This window comes from Cenococcum geophilum (genome assembly GCF_001692895.1).
Source record: "Cenococcum geophilum 1.58 unplaced genomic scaffold K441scaffold_18, whole genome shotgun sequence".
Lineage (NCBI taxonomy): Eukaryota > Fungi > Ascomycota > Dothideomycetes > Gloniales > Gloniaceae > Cenococcum > Cenococcum geophilum.
In genome coordinates, this window is record NW_027137576.1 from 2043908 (window position 1) to 2061735 (window position 17828).

At 46.8% G+C, this 17828-nt stretch overlaps 4 protein-coding genes across 4 annotated transcripts; 3 read left to right on the plus strand and 1 right to left on the minus strand.

Annotated features, from left to right (window-relative positions):
• The first annotated feature begins 4367 nt into the window (after positions 1–4367).
• On the plus strand, positions 4368–7077 carry K441DRAFT_705290 (uncharacterized protein). The gene is made up of 6 exons (XM_067653584.1): positions 4368–4863; positions 5018–5166; positions 5225–5312; positions 5366–5859; positions 5908–6602; positions 6881–7077. Exons 1-6 carry the CDS (start codon positions 4523–4525, stop codon positions 6905–6907), a joined length of 1794 nt encoding a protein of 597 aa, XP_067504617.1. The 5' UTR covers positions 4368–4522; the 3' UTR covers positions 6908–7077.
• A 685-nt stretch (positions 7078–7762) lies between these two features.
• K441DRAFT_696029 (uncharacterized protein) lies at positions 7763–11799 on the plus strand. The gene is made up of 2 exons (XM_067652854.1): positions 7763–8044; positions 8127–11799. The coding sequence occupies exons 1-2, from the start codon at positions 7830–7832 to the stop codon at positions 11413–11415; spliced, it is 3504 nt and encodes a 1167-aa protein (XP_067504618.1). The 5' UTR covers positions 7763–7829; the 3' UTR covers positions 11416–11799.
• Positions 11800–12315: 516 nt separating this feature from the next.
• Positions 12316–14762, plus strand: K441DRAFT_677010 (DUF1703-domain-containing protein; the record flags this gene model as incomplete). The annotated part of the gene is made up of 6 exons (XM_067651018.1): positions 12316–12729; positions 12796–13122; positions 13172–13600; positions 13653–13847; positions 13918–14289; positions 14343–14762. 6 exons carry the CDS (start codon positions 12316–12318, stop codon positions 14760–14762), a joined length of 2157 nt encoding a protein of 718 aa, XP_067504619.1.
• A 790-nt stretch (positions 14763–15552) lies between these two features.
• K441DRAFT_610191 (FAD/NAD(P)-binding domain-containing protein) lies at positions 15553–17070 on the minus strand (the record flags this gene model as incomplete). The annotated part of the gene is made up of 1 exon (XM_067645530.1): positions 15553–17070. Exon 1 carries the CDS (start codon positions 16744–16746, stop codon positions 15553–15555), a length of 1194 nt encoding a protein of 397 aa, XP_067504620.1. The 5' UTR covers positions 16747–17070.
• Between the last annotated feature and the right edge of the window lie 758 nt (positions 17071–17828).

Sequence of the window (17828 nt, forward strand, 5' to 3'; positions counted from 1 at the left end):
TTAGTAATTCTTTATATAAGTGCTTTATCCCTTATATATCCTAATATACTAAATCTCTTATCTAGTTTCTGTTCTTGCTATAAGGTAATTCTTACTTTAAATTCCTCTATAGTTTCTTTCTTTTTGCGTCTTATAAGTAGATCTTTAAAGTTTTCTTACTTCTTAATCTTAGTATTAAATTCTTAATCTTTAGTCTAAATATCTTATTTAACTAGTAAGTCCTCTAGGTCTATATATCTATCTCCTAATCTAACTACTGTTTATATTACAGATTCTCTAATTTATAGCAAAGCCGCTTACTTCTTACTTATAGGTGTCCTTATTTATACTCCAAACTCTTAACCCCTTAGATTTTTTAATCCTAAGCTTGCCTCTTTCTTAAGCTGCGCTCCAGCCTTAGTCTAACTAGGCTTTACTAGTATTCTTATCTCATCTTAAAAGTCTTAAATCTCACTTATCTTGTCTTAAGAATCTTATGCCGTTAGGAACACTTATCCCAAGCTTATTTATATGTTCTTGAACTAAGCTACTGCCCTACTCTATTGGTTTGCGTCTGTTATAGGTCCTTAAGTATACCTTATCTCTTCTTAAGAATCTTAGTCGTCTTTTATCTCGTCTTAAGAATCTTAAGCCTTTAGCCTTTTGCCTTTATTAAGTGGTAAGCTAGCACTAGTAGTTATCTGCTTGCTTAATTATCTTTAAATATTGCTCCTTTTGTCTTATAAAGCAATGGATGCTATATCTAATGGTATTATAATGCCTATTACTAAACCTTGCTCTATAGCGGTCTTAGTCTCTACTTCTATTACGTTATTAAGGTTTAGATACCCCTAGTTAGTTCCTTTACTATCCTTATCGCTATTAATTAATAAGTACTCCGACTCTATTATTATTACTAATTATTATCCGCATATTACTATAATATCTTAATCTAGCTTATAGAGTCGATCTTATTCTTTATCTAACTCTTTAGTTCCTTTAAGTCCTTTTAACTCTAGCTCTTATAGCTAATAGCTTACACCGTACTTAGCGTCTTTATAAATCTGGTATATATTGTTATAATAAAACGCAAAACTTCTAATTAAACACTCTTTTGTTCCTTATAGTACACTATTATCCCTCTATATATATATATTATATACTATTAGTCTAATTCCCTTTACTACGTAATAACTCTAACTACTTCTATAGTCTTTAATAAAATAACCCTGTTTTCCATAATTTATATAAGCTCTATTTTTAAACTATTGCTTTTACTATAGAGTCCGCTTAAACGTCTTCCGCTATTAAGATCCTTGGTTTAGCCTATGTTCCTTAGTCCTATAATTACTTAATCTTTAACTTCTAGGTTTCTATAGTTGCTTTCCCTATCTCTTATAGGTTTCTCTAGTACTACTTAGGTCTATTAGCTCTACGCCATACCATAGTTTCTAATTTAGCTTTAGTTGTTACGTACTCTACGTCTTATATAACTATAGAACTCTATCCTAACCTCTCTTAGCCTATTCCCTTTAGAAGATCCTATTATTAATCTTAATTGCTTAATCTATTAATTCCCTTAGGGTATCCGCATCTTCTATTAGAATAATTACGTCCTAGACTTTAGCCTTAAGTCCCTATTTATACTATGCTATAAGCGCCTTATTATTCTATTTAACCTATATAGCAAGTATTTAAAACTATGTCGTGTACTTAATTACTAAAGTTCGCTGTGTTAGGTCCTAAAGCTTTCTCTTTACTATAGTTGTTGCTTCTAGGTCCCCAAATATCTGTGTTAATTATTCCGTGAATTTTGCCTAGCTAGAAAACACAAATTATACCTCTTAATTAGTAGTAGTTATTCCGTTAGTCTATATTTCTATTAAGTAGGGTTTAAACTATTTAAGTGCCTAACCTATTAGGAATAGTCCTACGTAGGCTATCTAATCCATTATTGTGGCTAACTTAGCCCCTTCTTATATAACTTTAAATGTATTTACGTTAGGAATCCTTTAAGCTTTAATCTCTCCCCTAAGAATTATTTAATTAAAGGTAACTTAACCTTTACTACTCTAATCCTATTAAGTCTTTCTTTAAGTGTTTAGTTATTCTCGTTTAACCTATTAATAATTTCCTATAACTGCCCAACCGTAACTAGTTGTGAGTTAGTATCTTATATACTTATATCTCCACTTAACCTTAAAGTAGTTGCTGCCGTTAACGGCGTTATAGTGGCTGCTTTTAGTGGTATATTGTTTGACTTATTAAAACCATAACTATAGTAGTAATTATGTAATGGAGCCTTATAGTAGGAACTACGGTGGACTTATTAATAGGCTAGGTATATAGGTATTATAAGTAAGTTAACAATATAATAATAACTAGTGGAGTAGTTGCCTAATAGATTAACTCTAATTATATTCTAAGAATTACTATAAGGAAGGAACTATCTAGGTAGGGACTAAGGGTCCTTAAATACATAACCGTACTCCTATAAAATCCTTCTTGTACGTGAAGTACGCAGTGTATATAAGGTACGTGAGTTCCTCCCGTTCCTCTTGTTCCTTACGTAGCACCTTATGTAACCTCGGTTACCATTCCTCGTCACATAGTTCCACGGGTTCCATCCTGGACCGTGCTTATATTAACTAACTAGCTTCTTCCGACTCCTCTCCAAGTAGTCATAACATTGTACTTAAAGCGTTCGTAACACTTAGTATAGAAAGAAGATTGGCAACTAGACGGAGATATAATCGTAATATATACTAACTTTTTCTCTATACAATAAGAATAGGATAGTATAACTTTACTAAATAAAAGAATAAATGTTACTAGCTAATTATAACGGTTAAACGCAAAGGATTTAATAGGAGGCATTAGGAATAATAAAGGTCATTAAATTAAAGATAGGAATGCTATACCTCTAATAGACGACTTAGAGATAAGAGATATCTTTAAGGACAAAGATAAAAAGGAGGGGGATAGTATTACGGACCTTATATCGGCAGTAGTGGAACTACTAAAAAGAGATATAAACGGGCTAGTGGTAGAAATATAGGAGGTACTAGAGCCAGTTAAACTATAGGATAAGGGGTAGCCGAGTTATATAGTTAGTTATATTATAAGTTCGGAACGTAGAAATATAGGAACGTAGGAACGTAATATACTGACGTACTAACGTACTAACGTACTTAGTACATTTCTTAGGCGCAGTATTATATACTTAAAGGACCACAGTCCCTATCTAAATAGTTCTCTTCTTTATAGTAAATCTTAGAATATAATTAGAGTTAATCTATTGGGCAACCACTCTACTAGTTGTTATTATATTATTAACTTCTCGTTTACCTATATACCCAGCCTATTAACAAGTCTACCGTAGTATTTCCTATAAGGCTTTGTTATACTAAGCTTAAAAAGACTGCCTAAGTACCCCTCCTACTAATATAAAACAATAAGGCTTTATTATAGTATAAGGTTATATAAAGTTAGTTATTATTTTTGCCTAATATTGGCAATACTATATTGCCGATATATTTCCGATAACTAATATTTTATTAGCTCTTATTACTTAGTATTAGTGCTAGGTCTAGGCATAAACAAGCGACTTAGTAAGTCCCGTAACACTTCCTATTTATCTCTAGAATATTTGATTTCTTTTTGGCCGCCAAATAATTATACACCCCCTAAATAATACGCGTATACCCCTTCGATACACAGAACTCAAGATTAGGAAGGATAGGGAGCGGTATAATGCCAGGGACACTAGTAGGACCAGGGACCTAAGCGGTTGGGCCTCACTCCTCTAGTAGGCGAGCCAGTGGGATTGAACGCTGAGGACTAATCTAACTAAGTGCGAAACGTCACGGGGATTTTCATTTATATAGAGTTGGAATTATATTTAAGAATATATTCTCACTCAAATAGAATCCTCGTAGTTAACTCAAAGTAATACCAAGCACCTGTTAATATTAGTTATTTATACTTATAGACGAGCCTTATTTATCTTACATATCAACTATCATCTCAAAGATACTACCAGAGCCAGATAGCCGGGCTTCGTCGATCACTCCTGGGCCATAAGGTGTGAGGGATTAAGTAAAGTATATCATAGCGGGAATATTTAATACTAGTATACTAGATTAAATACATTAACACAAAGATAGAAAGGGCCTAAAAGTTAAAATACCTCAGATTTGTATATTTAATTAGTCTATATATATTTATAGCATCTCATTTTATAATTATGATTTAGTAGTGCTATTAAAACTGAGCTTTTATACTGTATAAATTTGTACGTGGGACGGGGTTTGCGACATTTTCGCGTGGCCACAACTAAATTGGGTGGGCCTTGCGCCCATGCAAATAATCAAAGATGTCCCTTCCTCCAGACCCAATCAACCTCTATCTAGAGTAGAAATCTCCAATTGCCCCGTCACACGCTTCGTCCTTCTAACAACTGGATTGCCTCGTAGTCTCTGTCCACGCGCAAGACCCTAACCTTTAGCCCTCAATCAGCTCATATCCTTCATCTCTTTTCGCAATGCCAGCATCGGAGACAATAACTGTTCCGACTCAACATCATGGCATCTCAATGCCTTCATCGACCTCGTCCAAGAAATCGAAGAAGCCATGGCAGTCGCGTGTGCCTTTCATTCCCACCAAACCTCGCCCTGCCGAACGCGAAGAACGACTTAGTCGAGAAAATTCTCGATCCTCGGCACAAACTCGTGGTTCAAAGACGATGAAAAAATGGTGGAGAGTACAGTTATTTCGTGGAATGATCAATGACGTCAGGAGAAGAGCTCCATTCTATTGGAGCGACTGGAAGGACGCCTGGGATTATAGAGTTGTGCCGGCTACCGTTTACATGTATTTTGCGAAGTATGTATCACTGAAATGCTGTCATACACTTACTTTCATCGCCTCTCGGTGAACCCTCTACGTAAAAATCGGTGACTGAACGATGTCAATGCTCCCCTTTGCCCCTGCGAGCGCACCAGTGGTTGAGCTCGCGGAAAACTGATTCAAATTCCAGCATTCTACCAGCACTCGCCTTTTCTCTAGACATGTTCTCTAAGACAAACATGAGCTTTGGCGTTAACGAAGTCCTTCTGGCATCTGTTCTCGGAGCCGTGGTTTTTGCCATCGCTGCAGCCCAACCTCTTGTAATAGTGGGCGTCACGGGTAAGATGACACGAAATTAAGTGGAATTGGATGCAAGTCGCAATCTAATACTACTAAGGTCCCATCACTGTGTTTAACTACACCGTTTACGACATCATCACTCCTCGCGGAACTAACTATTTCGCCTTCATGGCGTGGGTTGGCATGTAAGTATATTTTAATATTAATCGTGGTTCAAACCTGCTCACATTTAGTGTAGCTGGTCTTTGATCATGCACTGGATTCTTGCCATTACCAATGCCTGTAATGGTCTCAAATATGTGACTCGTTTCTCCTGCGATATCTTCGGTTTCTACGTCGCTTTCATCTACCTTCAAAAAGGCATCCAAGTCCTGACACGCCAATGGCAAGCTGGCGACACCTCCGCTTACCTCTCCATCATGATCTCGCTGCTCGTCCTGATGGTCGCGTATGGCTGCGGCATTATTGGACACAGTAGCCTATTTCAGCGGCACATCAGGAAGTTCATCGAAGACTATGGTACCCCGTTGACCGTCATCTTCTTCACTGGCTTTGCGCACATTGGTAAAATGCGAGGTGTAACCCTCCTAACTCTCCCGACGAGTAAAGCGTTCTTCCCAACCACCGACCGCGGCTGGTTCATCGACTTCTGGGACATCTCCATTGGCGACGTCTTCGTCGCCATTCCTTTCGCTATTCTCCTTGCCATCCTCTTTTACTTCGATCATAATGGTAAGCCCTTCCCCATCCCCGTTCCCTTCACCATCTAACCCCGCCAAGTCTCGTCCCTTATAGCCCAAGGCACCGAATTCCCGCTCCGAAAACCCGCCGGCTTCCACTGGGACCTCTTCCTCCTCGGCCTCACCACCGGCGTAGCCGGCCTCCTCGGGATCCCCTTCCCGAACGGCCTGATCCCGCAAGCACCCTTCCACACCACGGCGCTCTGCGCAACTCGCACCGTCTCCGACGCCGCCGAAGAGCACAAAGGCCACACGCGCCGCATCACCGACCACGTCGTCGAGCAGCGCGTCTCAAACCTCGCACAGGGCCTGCTAACCCTCGGCACGATGACAGGCCCACTGCTCATCGTGCTGCACCTGATCCCGCAAGCCGTGCTCGCGGGCCTCTTCTTCGTCATGGGCGTGCAGGCCCTCGAGGCCAACGGCATCACGCTCAAGCTGCTCTTCCTGGCGCGCGACGAGGCGCTGACGTCGGGGTCGGACCCGCTGAAGCGCATCCCGCGCCGCGCCGTGTGGGCGTTCGTCGTGCTCGAGCTGGTCGGGTTCGGCGCGACGTTCGCCATCACCCAGACGATTGCCGCGATCGGGTTCCCGATTATTATTTTGCTGCTCGTGCCGGTCCGCACGTGGCTGCTGCCCAGATACTTTGCGCCGCAGGAGCTGGCGGTGCTGGATGCCCCTAGGGCGAGCCCGTTCACGATGGAGAGTGTGGGCGGGAATTATGGTGATGAGAGTGTCGGGGGGGGGGGGGGGGGGGGGGGGGGGGGGGGGGATGGGGGGGGGGGGGGGGGGGGGGGGGGGCTGGAGGGGTTGAGGGTGAGGGAGTGAGCGGGGGCCGGGGCGGTTAGGAGGAGTAGTGTTAGGGCGGGGGGAGGAGGGGATTGAGTTGGTTGGGATGAGGCGGGGGCGATGAGGTGGAGAGTTGGCGGGTGGAGTAGAGTGGCCGGGAAATTATAGATTCCCTTCGTGTGGTTTCTTCCATTCGGTCTGTCCGCTGGCTTGAGACCAAAAAGGAAAAAGACTCTAGAGCATATATGTGAGGATGTAATAAAGGGCCGCACGACAAGGCGGTTGCAAAAGAAAGAGTAGGGTCGTAGAAAACCAAGAAGGGATGCGTAGCGGTGTAGATGTTAGAGCCGGGTTAGATTTGACAGAAGAATCTTAGTTCCACGATATGTCAGAAATCGAGATGGTTTGGGAGATACATGGCACTAGATTGCTTGAAACTGAAATCTTATACGATTTCAGTAAGGGGCCTTACCACAAACTAACTGGGTGAAAGTGTGAGCTACGATGGAATGATTAGCTGCCTCTACCTAGCTGTTCACAGCCTGTCCTTATAATTGTGTGTACATGCCATGGTACCTCTAATGCTCGTAAGTTCCTTAGCACAAGGTCGAAACCTCATCTAGTGGTCAGAAGATGCAGAGTTCGCGACGCTCAGAATTCCTGGGAACTTGTACCTGCAGGCCACGTGTCAGAGGACGAGTCAAAAGCACCTCGGGTATTTTAAAATGCACATGCTCAAATCAGCGGGTCCAAAGGCGGGCGCCGGTGCCGCAGCATCAAAAGGGAGCTGAAGGGAACGCAAGATAGTTTCTCCCATCTAAGCAAAGCATAAGAATTGTCTAATCGTGCTGAAGGCACTAGGCAAGTGGTGATAGCTGGCTGGTGGTTTCCCTTGATGTTCGTCATCGGTTTCTTGGCGCAGACAAGGTTGATAATACAGGGCAAAGTCAGGTCCCGACAGCCGACTGAAAGTGACCACATTTGTATCTGTGCCACCATAAATCCGCTCACCACGCTACCACTGTTTAGGGACATTGAAGCCCATGCTTCCTCACCACTCTAGCATCTACTAGGGCTCGAGTCCCGCCGCACTAGACCGTCCTCATCCCCCCCCTCGTAGCCGTCATCCCCCGTTCCCACGCAATCCGCGTTGAGTCGGTCCCAACGTCTTCGATGCACGCTGCACGCCAGGCATGTCGACCCAAGCACCAGGTTCTGGTCCTGAAATGCTATCCCAAGTTCCAGAAGAATGCTGTGGAGGTGAAGCCGAACTCTAGCGAGCTGAGCTACCTGCTCTATTATACTAGCACGCGACGGAGCAAGCTTCAAAAAGTTGGTGACTTTTTGGACAAACGCACTACTAGTGATGTCTGGAAGGGTCGGATAGGGTATACATATTTCGAACTAGTCCTGAGCATGGCTATCTTTGAGCACCTGTCAAACGTTTGAACTAACAATCTTTCTCCACAGCAATGTCCAGGTCACCCTTGAGATACTCAAGGCGCTCATCGAAAAATGTCCGCGCGACCTCCCCTTATACGCTGGCGCAGTCCTGCGCATCCTCCGCACCGTTCTTCGGTCCAACGATATTACCATGGTTGAAGAGTCCGTCCCTACATTCGAGACATTCTGCGCACACCAAGACCCGGCATCTCTAGCTGCAGACCAGAACTACATCAGGCGATATGAGGAAACAGTGCAGCTTTATGCCGAATTTGCATCGAAGGAGGCTGTATCACATACCAAAACACCCATCAGCTGGCCTGTGGCAATACGTTTTCGAAAAGCAGGCCTGGAAGCGATAAAAGGGGTAGCATCGTCAGACGCATTGGCGGCCGAGACCGGAAGGCAATTAGCTGTTATGATACCTGTCATTTTATTAAATATATATTCGGAAAAGGGGAATTATCTTACACGACTCGAGAACCGCGAGCAGGAAAAGGAGGAATTGGATAAGGAAATCGCATATCGGCGCAGGCAGAGCGTATCCACTGTTCGGACCGTTGAAACAGTCGAAGGAGATCCGGCTGCCGCATCTGGGACCACAGAAGACGCAGACAAGCTGGCAGAGGAGGACGTTGGCGTGGTCGCGCTGCAAGCCTTACGGCATATTTTCACGGCCTTTAACCGGGGTCAACTTCGACTCGCTACGTCTGCAGTACTCGAATTTATCGGGAGCCGTGTTAAACCGCATGAACATTTTACGAGTCGCGAAAATCGGCCTTTACATACCGGAAGCTGGCCCACGGCACTCTTCGCAATGATTTGTGGTTGGGCTCCCGTTCAGGACCGATACACCATTCTTGTTAGTACTATGGAGGCACTCATTCGCAGTCCCATTGTTGAAGAAGACATGGAAAGGCAACTTGTGCTGGCAACTATCATTGACTACCTATTAAGCTCACCCATCAATTTCATAGGCCTCAGTGTTATGGACGTCTTGATCGGGCTAATCTCGCATACCCTACTGCTGCTTCAACTTGGAGGAAGTGGCTCAACCATCCACCCTCACCATCAACAGACGGATGCTGTAGGATCCGGGACAGAGCTGAAGAACCCTGCAACCAAATCATCATCTTCTGGGAATTTGACGGGCGGAGTCGTAATGGAGATGGTGAAGGAACCCTCGCCTTTTAGAGTCGAGTTGCTAGCTACACTGCAAAAAGCTATGGGAAGCCTTGCCACCCATGTCTACTACACAGACCAAATCTCCGATATGCTTTCAGCGCTGTTGTCGAGGCTGAAGCCTTCACCTTTGTCCGGTGTCCCAACGGCAGCGGCAGCCATCGAAGACCCAAATGCAGCCATCGACGCGGTAGCCAGTTCTGCAAACTTGCACGGAAAGCCGGCTTATGTGGACAACTTTTTCTCATTTGAAAATGCCAGATTAACTGCATTAGCAGCTGTCAAGGAAATCCTGACTGTCGCCAACACCCGGAGGCCGGGTGGTTCCACGAACGCTGTAAGTCGCAGTCAAGTAGAAGTGTCGGTTTGGGAAGGGACACAGTGGCTCCTCCGGGATCCTGGCGGAAGAGTGCGGAAAGCTTACGTTGATGCATTGCTTACGTGGCTCAACCTTGAGCTGAAAAAAGGTAATCTGCGGGTAGCAGAGGACCGCCGAACTTCAAGGGCAGAAAAGAAGGAGAAAGAGAAGGAGAATGAGAAGGGCAATAATATGGCGAGAAGAGCAGCGTCCAACGCGTCTCAGAGAGAGAAGTCTCCCAAGCGACAGAAAAAGACTTTCCTCACGCTATTACATCTTGCTGTCTACGAAAACGCACATCAATATGTGGATTCGGAGCCAGATATTCTACTACTGCATCTTCTGCTCGCAAATCTAGTCCAAAAGTTGGGGGTGAACAGTGCCAGAACTGGCCTTTCAATGATTATGCGACTACAAGAGGACATCCAGACAATCGACCACCCTGAAGCGAAAATCCGGATTGGCAGTCTTGTGCATGGCTCTCTATGGGCGCTCAGCATGGCCTTCGACTTCGAGGTTTCTTCTGTTGGAAGAGCCCTTCACAGTGAGATATCGCGGAGGAACGACAAAGGGCTGTGGCTAGAGAGCATTCGTGTGCCCCCTATGCCTTTGAACCGCATCGATATTCCCGTGGGATCTGCAAATTCCACAAGGGTTCCGGCGGAAATCGTGCAGACAGAAACTCTCAAGCCTTTCGACAATCGAGAAGCTTTGGTAGACAGGATAGCCGATGGCTACTCGTCAGCTCTGTACTCGCCTCCGTCTAGCCCTCCAAGCTCACCCGGCCGCTCATTCTCCATATCGCTCAATATCTCTCCCACTATCCCCAAACCAAAGACGACACTACCCGCCAAAATCAGGGAACAACTTCTATCAGACTGGACCAAAGACGCCTGCATCGCCAGCACGGCCAAAGACAGCAGCTCGTCGGCCTCGATCAGCGGCTCGCGCACCGGCACCAACACGACTTCAGGCCACCGCAACCTCCTCGCCGTCAACACCCCCAACGGCACAGTGGACAACCACTCGCCGACATCCCCACACGCGCACAAACACCACAGCCGCCCGCCCTCCGCCGCCTACGGCCTCGTCGGGCACAATGGCCCCCCCTCCCCACGCCGGGGCAGCCCATCTGCCACCCCGCTCAGCACCTCAAGCATGNGCTCCACAATCCGCGTCGAGGACCTGAAGCGCGCGCTGTCTGGCTCGTCCCCGCGCCCGCCCCTCTTCCGCCGCGACCTGGCCCGCCACGCCGACCCCAATGACACCAGCAGCGACAGCATGGTCAGCGCCGACTTCTCCGTCTCCGAGCTCTCCTTCGCCACCGCCGACGCCTCTGCCGACCGCGACGGCGACAAAACGCCGAAACCCCCCGCTGCCGTTGCGTCTGCTAAGGACTTCGCTCCTCACACCGATGCGGTGCCCCCTGTCCCCCCACTCCCGCCCCAGCTGCGCGACGCGTCTGTCTCGCCGGCTGGCAGGCCGCGCACGGCGCCTGCGTCCCAGACGCAACGAGCGCAGAATGTGGCGGCGGGGTTGAATGGGAGTGTGGGGAGTTTGCGGCAGAGTAGGAGCTTGAGGAGGGGTGGTGAGAGGGGTGGGAGTCGAAGTCGGGAGAAGGATGGCGGTGGGAGTGGGAGTGTGAGGGGGCGCGGGAGGGCCAGGATGGATTTTAGTGGGTTGTTGGATGCGATTGAGGTTGGGGATGAGGATGAGAATGATGAGGGGGAGGTGGAAGGGGGTGTGGGAGTGGCAGGAGTTAGGCCGCCTTATTAAGTGCGGGTTTTAGGCTCAGTCAGATGCGTGGGGGTGTGGTAACGTAGTCAGGCCGTGACGGTTGTGCTGGCTTGGGGAGAGGTTGGGAGTGTGGGATGCATAGATTTTAGGGTTGAGCGCTCGGATGTTCCTCAAGAGATGGCTTGGCGTTGTTCGCAGGAAGGCTTCGGAGTTGTATTATTACCTCTTCTTTTTTAGGCGGGAAAAATGCTTAAGTGGATCAGGTAGATTAAATTTTTGCAGTAAAGAAGTCCTAAAAGGGCGTATAAAAGGAGTACTCCGAGATTCTCCGCCTTAGCTGCGGCTCTTCTATAACGAACCTTTTAGTTAAGGATATTATAAAGGTACTAGCTGAGAATCGTATATCCTAAAATGAGATCTGACTGAAATTTTTAACTTTAATTGCGCGGTTTTCTTTTCATTTAACGTATGTGATGGGGTTATGAAGGTGACCTAGTTATGAAGGTTTGCAGGTTTTGCAACCAAATTTTGTCTATGCGCTTGCTTTGCCTGTGCTGCTTTTCAAGTATTGATGTTCAAACCCTTCATAGCCAGGGTCACCTTCATAACCCCATCACATACGTTACTTAACTACTACTTCCGGCAACACCACAGACGGCGAGCCACCGTCTCTTAAAATTCCAACTCACTTCTACATAACCATTTTCAAACAGGCTATAAGCTCGCATCTATTATCTCGTCACTTCTACCATCTTTGATATCACCCTCATTGTCAAACTGCGAGGCAGCAACACCCACTACTTTCATGACTTTAGGCGCCAAGCCTACGCCAAGCTTGCATCAACCGAGCTTTCTCACATTCATCACGCGCCGCGTCGCGTCCATCCCAGTTATATACCTTCTTCACAGCCGTTTCTCTCGCTGCTCCACTCGTTTGCTATGCCGATGATCGGCAATCAGCTTATAAGCCTATGCAGGCGCTCCGCCGTTCCAACGAGCTTCACACTCCGATTTTCCCACGCTTCCCTCCTTCCGCACCGCCGTGCTCGCATAAAACGGATTCCTCTAGTGGCATGCCGCACAAGTTTCACTGCGCCATTGCCATCGAGCTCGAAGCTCGTGGTATCCGGCGAGCTGAAAGAGTTCCCCTTGGGTATGTCGGACTTCCGTGAAATCCGCCGGGTCCCTGGAAAGGCATATTTCGACAAGACGGAATTTATCCCTGAGCTTGAACAGGGGGCAAAGATTAAGCTCGTCTGCCGCCCTCGGCGATTTGGAAAGTCGCTCACCGTCACTATGCTGCGATACTTCCATGGATCTGAGTTCCGCGACCAATACAACGAGCTTTTCCAGGTGTGTGGGTGTGGAATACTTCTAGTACAAGATTTACGTGCACACATTTACTTACGCTAAATTTAGGATCTTAACGTGGATAAAGCTGTTAAAAATGGCATAGTTCGGCCTGGACGATATCTTATTTTGGAATTTGACTTCTCCTGCGTTGACCGTTCTTACAATCTTAACGAATCTGCGGAGTCACTTAGGAGATCAATTAACTTTGGGCTGTCGGTGTTCAAGGTCAATTACGCTGAAGATCTCGGCGAATCGTTTGCATCGCAAACCTCAAATTTTATTGAGAACGACCCGGCCGGAAATCTTATAAGCCTTGTTGTGGCTGCTAATCTTACGCTTCAAGGTATTCACAATAGAGGCGAGGAGCACCATCCCCTATGGGATGTACAAGGGGTATGCTTGTTCTAGCCTACTACACACTATATTATCCTAACGCCTAAAGATCTATTTGCTAGCGGATGAATACGATGCTTACGCCAACGAGTATATGGACCCGCATGATCCAAGGTCGTGGTCCGATACCGAGCCTTTTCGTGTTCTAAAGACATTTTGGTCCCATGTCAAAGCTGGCGGGAAGTGGTCTTATGGTATTAAACAAGCGTACATTACTGGAGTCACCCCTCTCCTTCTAAGCGGCCTTACTAGCGGCGCCAACGACCATGAAAACATCTCCTTTAGTCCAAAAATTTCAACCATTTGCGGATTAACTCGATCCGACGTGCTAGGAGCGCTAACAGTTATCTGTGATGATAAGGAAAAGGTGCAAAAGCACCTTAGGGAATTAGAACACCACGCCAACGGTTATCACTTTTGCCAGGAACGGCGTGTCAACCCGGTTTTTAATACACAGACTGCTCTTTCATATCTTCAAGTAAGTAAACAGAGGTATCACCTAACTCTAATACTAATTATTGGATATATAGTCAGTTAAGCTACAAGAAAGGCCCAAAACTAAGAACCCCCCAAACTCAGAAGTCTCCGAGCCCTTCTTACGGATTTGTGCAGGGGCGCCTGCGGCCGTAAAAGATATGCAATTTGCACTTCAAAAGGACGAGCATGGCTCTTACCAAAAGATTCCTTTTGAGGAAGTGCTCCTCAGCTTTAGTCTACCCCAACTAGTAAGTTATCTTCGTTGTTACCAGGAAAATTTACACTATAAGTATGAATCTCACATTCCTATCTTCTTAGAACACCGAGGCTGCCGGAGAAGATGACATATCTGCATGGCGATCCTTGATGGTCTACATGGGTGGCCTAACGTTTGATTCGGACGATCCCTCTAAATTCATAAAGATACCTAACCTTGTCGCTGCGACGAGATTTGGATCTGCGCTCCTTGATCGACTTGGTTTGTACAACTCCATCAAAAATACTCTATATACTCTTGCTCGAACTGGGAACCCAATGGGTGCACTTGCTGCGTACTGCCACCTAATGCGACAGTATGATGTTATCGGAGACGCATTTTTAAAGAACGAGGGACACCACCGAAGCAGCATCCAAGTCGCGATTCTCGAGAACCCCGCCATTAAACCCAAGGCTGAATTCCTAGTTAGGAAGGTTAGATTACTGTTAATATACTATAATAGCTAACGTAAAGCTGACCTATATAGTGGACTAATAACATAGGTTTTGTCGATCTCCTCATTACAGATAATGAGAAACTCTACACTGTCATTGAGTTCAAGAACATCCAAATCCGCTACTTGGGACTTACGGGAGAAGAGGATATCAACAAAGCGGAACGGCTCAAGGCCATGGGGCTAAACAAGATTCTTGGGCTAAAATTCAGAGGCGATCAATTCCGATCAGGTACGATCCGTAACTGGATTGATGGAAAACGCAATGATTCAATATCTGGAAGTGTCCGCAAGCAGCTTCAGTCTTATATTAAAGGGCCCACCGTGCAAAAGGAGATTGCCGACAAAAATTTCCGTGCCTTTGCAGTGGTTATTGTTGGGTCGCGCAAGATACTCGCACGTGAGATGGATAGGGATGGCAACTGGGTCAACGACTTTAAGCTTGCGGAATGAATACCTCCGTTGCTAACTGGCGGATCTCGATTCACCAGATCACTCGTCCGAGTTGATTCGATTTAGCGGGTCGGATCGGTGGGAGAAGCGGCCGCGGATAGGCTTATGCTGTATGATTTGAGTAACCCCAGAGCTTAAAGCTTGATAGGGTTGGCGGTTGGTACTGAAAATAAAAAGTCACAGGACAATTTAGTTCCCCGGAATATTCAAGTGTGTATGGCAACAGGAAACATCCGTAAACAGTTACTACGTGGTTTTTGAAGGACGAATAGCCAAAAAGAACGATCCCAGACAGTCTATAGTATTTATTAGGATAGGGAATTAGGTCCTCTTATCTAAAGTACTTTGGGTGTTGTTTCTTAACGTGCTCCCTTGCTTTACGAGGATGATAGAAACCCCCAGTCACGATAGTGGACTGTCTTACGCTTAATCACAGCCGCTGGCGCTCTACAAAGCTTAAGTAAAGCTTCCTTCGACAAGGTGTCACGCCGTCCTTAAGGCTGCAAGTACAACTAGAAGAATAATTTTAATTTCAGCAACTTATTCCTGTCTATCCTAGATTCCGTTCTTTGTACCTAAGCTTCGCGATCAACACATTATATCTCACACACAACTTGATTTTGGATCATTATTTCCCATGATTCCGTTCTTTGTACCTAAGCTTCGCGATCAACACATTATATCTCACACACAACTTGATTTTGGATCATTATTTCCCATGATTCCGTTCTTTGTACCTAAGCTTCGCGATCAACACATTATATCTCACACACAACTTGATTTTGGATCATTATTTCCCATGAGCTGCCCTCAATCGTCGAACCAGTTCCTCAGACCCAGTGGCACTGAAGTGCTTGTTCATACTGTTCATGGTTTTTTGCGCAAACCTTTCCCCATGTGGAAAAAGTCTCAAATCGTAATCCTTGACTACATCCACAAGGCTCTTTTCGTGAGGCGTCTCCGTATAACCAACGATGGATCGTCCCAGATCCAGCGAGTCGGTCATCGCGGCATTGACACCCACGCCAGCGAACGGCGTCATGAGGTGCGCTGCATCGCCGAGCAGCGTAACGCCCGGGCGAGACTCCCAGCGGAAACCGACGGGAAGCATATAAAGCGTGCGCGGAATCAACTCATCCTCGCTCTCCAAAATCATCCTCTTCAAATCCTCCCCGCAGTCATCGAAATACCGCTCCACATACTCTTTCCTCGCCGTCTCAGGTTTCGTCCAATCGATCCCGCAATCTTTCAGGAATGACTCCGGCTTCCGGAGACAGGCATACGTGCGAATGCTACCATCCCCAACGCGCTGGGCCTGAATGGTGCGGCCCTCACCGAACGAGAAGCAGCTTCCTTTCCCCACGTACTGCGACAGCCACGGATTCTTCTCGTCCGCATTAAGCGCCCACAGCTCCACGATACTGATGCCCGAATAGTACGGCTTAACGTCCGTCAGCAGCTGACGGACCCTCGACCACGCGCCATCAGCACCAACAACAAGCTCAAACCCCGTCTCGACCACCCCACCCACAAAATGCAGCTCATACGTCCCGCCCGCCGCCGGCACGACCTCCTGCAGCTTCCTGCCCCACCGCACAGCCGCCGGCGCCAGCGGCTCCAGCAGCAGCTGCATCAGCGCCTGGCGGTCGATCTCAGGCCGATGCGCGAACCTCTCCGCCTCCGGCACCGCGCGCGCATCCGGCCCGTTGCCGTCCCACAGCACCTCGCCGTCGTTCTTCACGACTTTCAGCACGTCGCTCTCGGGCCGCGCGTGCGCTGTGAAGGCGGCCCAGAGCCCCGCTTCGCGGATTGCGAGCTGCCCGCCGTCCGGGTGCAGGTCGAGGCTCCCGCCTTGGTTGCGTGCGTGCGGGGACGCGTCACTTTCGTACACTGTGAAGGGGATTTGGTGGCGTTGCAGGATGTTGGCGAGGGTGAGGCCCGAGGGGCCGGCGCCGATGATTGCGATTTTGGGGAGGGCAGACATGGTTTTGGTGAGTCTTAATGGGTATATGAAAATAGATATTTGGTGGGTGTTAAGAATAGGTTGTTGGAAACGGGATATGTGAGCCAATGTATCTAGAGCTGGGTATTTGAAGGTGATATTCGAAGATAATATTTGAAGGTGATGTTTGAGGCTGGAACTGTAGAGCTGAATTTCTGGAGTTTGGATTGTGAAGGCGAAGGGAAAGTCTTTTTATACCTTTTGCACGATAGGCAAAATGTCAAAATAGACCGATAGACATAGGCTGCAATCCCCTGAAAGTGTATTTTCGCGCCCGACGCAAGCTCCCAGCCATCGCGATCGGCCATACAAAAAGCCCGATGAAGCCGCAGCTTGCTCTAGATAGCCTTTCGTGGTCACTGTGTTTGGCCCCCATAAAGGGAGTGCAAGTCAACCAAGGGTACTTAATTTTGGCTTCGGGACCGAGCCGGCGTGCTGAAAAGTACGCTCCGAGGTCGTCGTGGCCATGCCGCTAATGGCTCTTCAACGATGGGACGCGGTGTGCCAAAAAGCTTCACCGAACGACCGACCTTAAGGGTTATGAGGCTGAAGCCCATGCGCTCAGTTATCTGCTTGGTAATACTTGCAACAGACGATAGGAATGATCAGCGCAGCAAGCTGGCTGGACTCGTACTTTTATTTATAAGTCTAATAGAAAGTATATAAATTAATAAAGGTATCCCATGCAACGCTGGCGTCCAACGAGAGTTGGTCCGTGCGCGAACACCATTTTCAAATGTTCGCAGACGCGTCTGTGGAAGAACCTTGTTTGGCTGTAGCGTCTATAGAATTCCATTCTGTAGGAAGGACGAGTGCTGGGGCTCACATATTACACGACTCTCCACCAAAAATTGAGCTCTTACAGCGTTTTATATATATATCAAAAGCCTCAAATATCTTATTACGGCTCATTGATCCTAACGATTTGATTGGCTGATCCTTATCGATAACCGTTGGACGCGAAGCAGCGTTGCATGGGATAAAGGAAGGCTAACATATAGGTAGAAAATACTTACAATACGGGTAAATTTAAGGTTATATTAAGTATATATGTAAACTTAATT

Coding starts and splice junctions, on each gene's coding strand:
- K441DRAFT_705290 (XM_067653584.1), top strand. CDS start 4,523: ATGCCAGCATCGGAGACAATAACTGTTCCGACTCAACATCATGGCATC. Junction 4,864..5,017: donor GTTTACATGTATTTTGCGAA/GTATGTATCACT, acceptor TTCAAATTCCAG/CATTCTACCAGCACTCGCCT. Junction 6,603..6,880: donor GGAATTATGGTGATGAGAGT/GTCGGGGGGGGG, acceptor GAGACCAAAAAG/GAAAAAGACTCTAGAGCATA.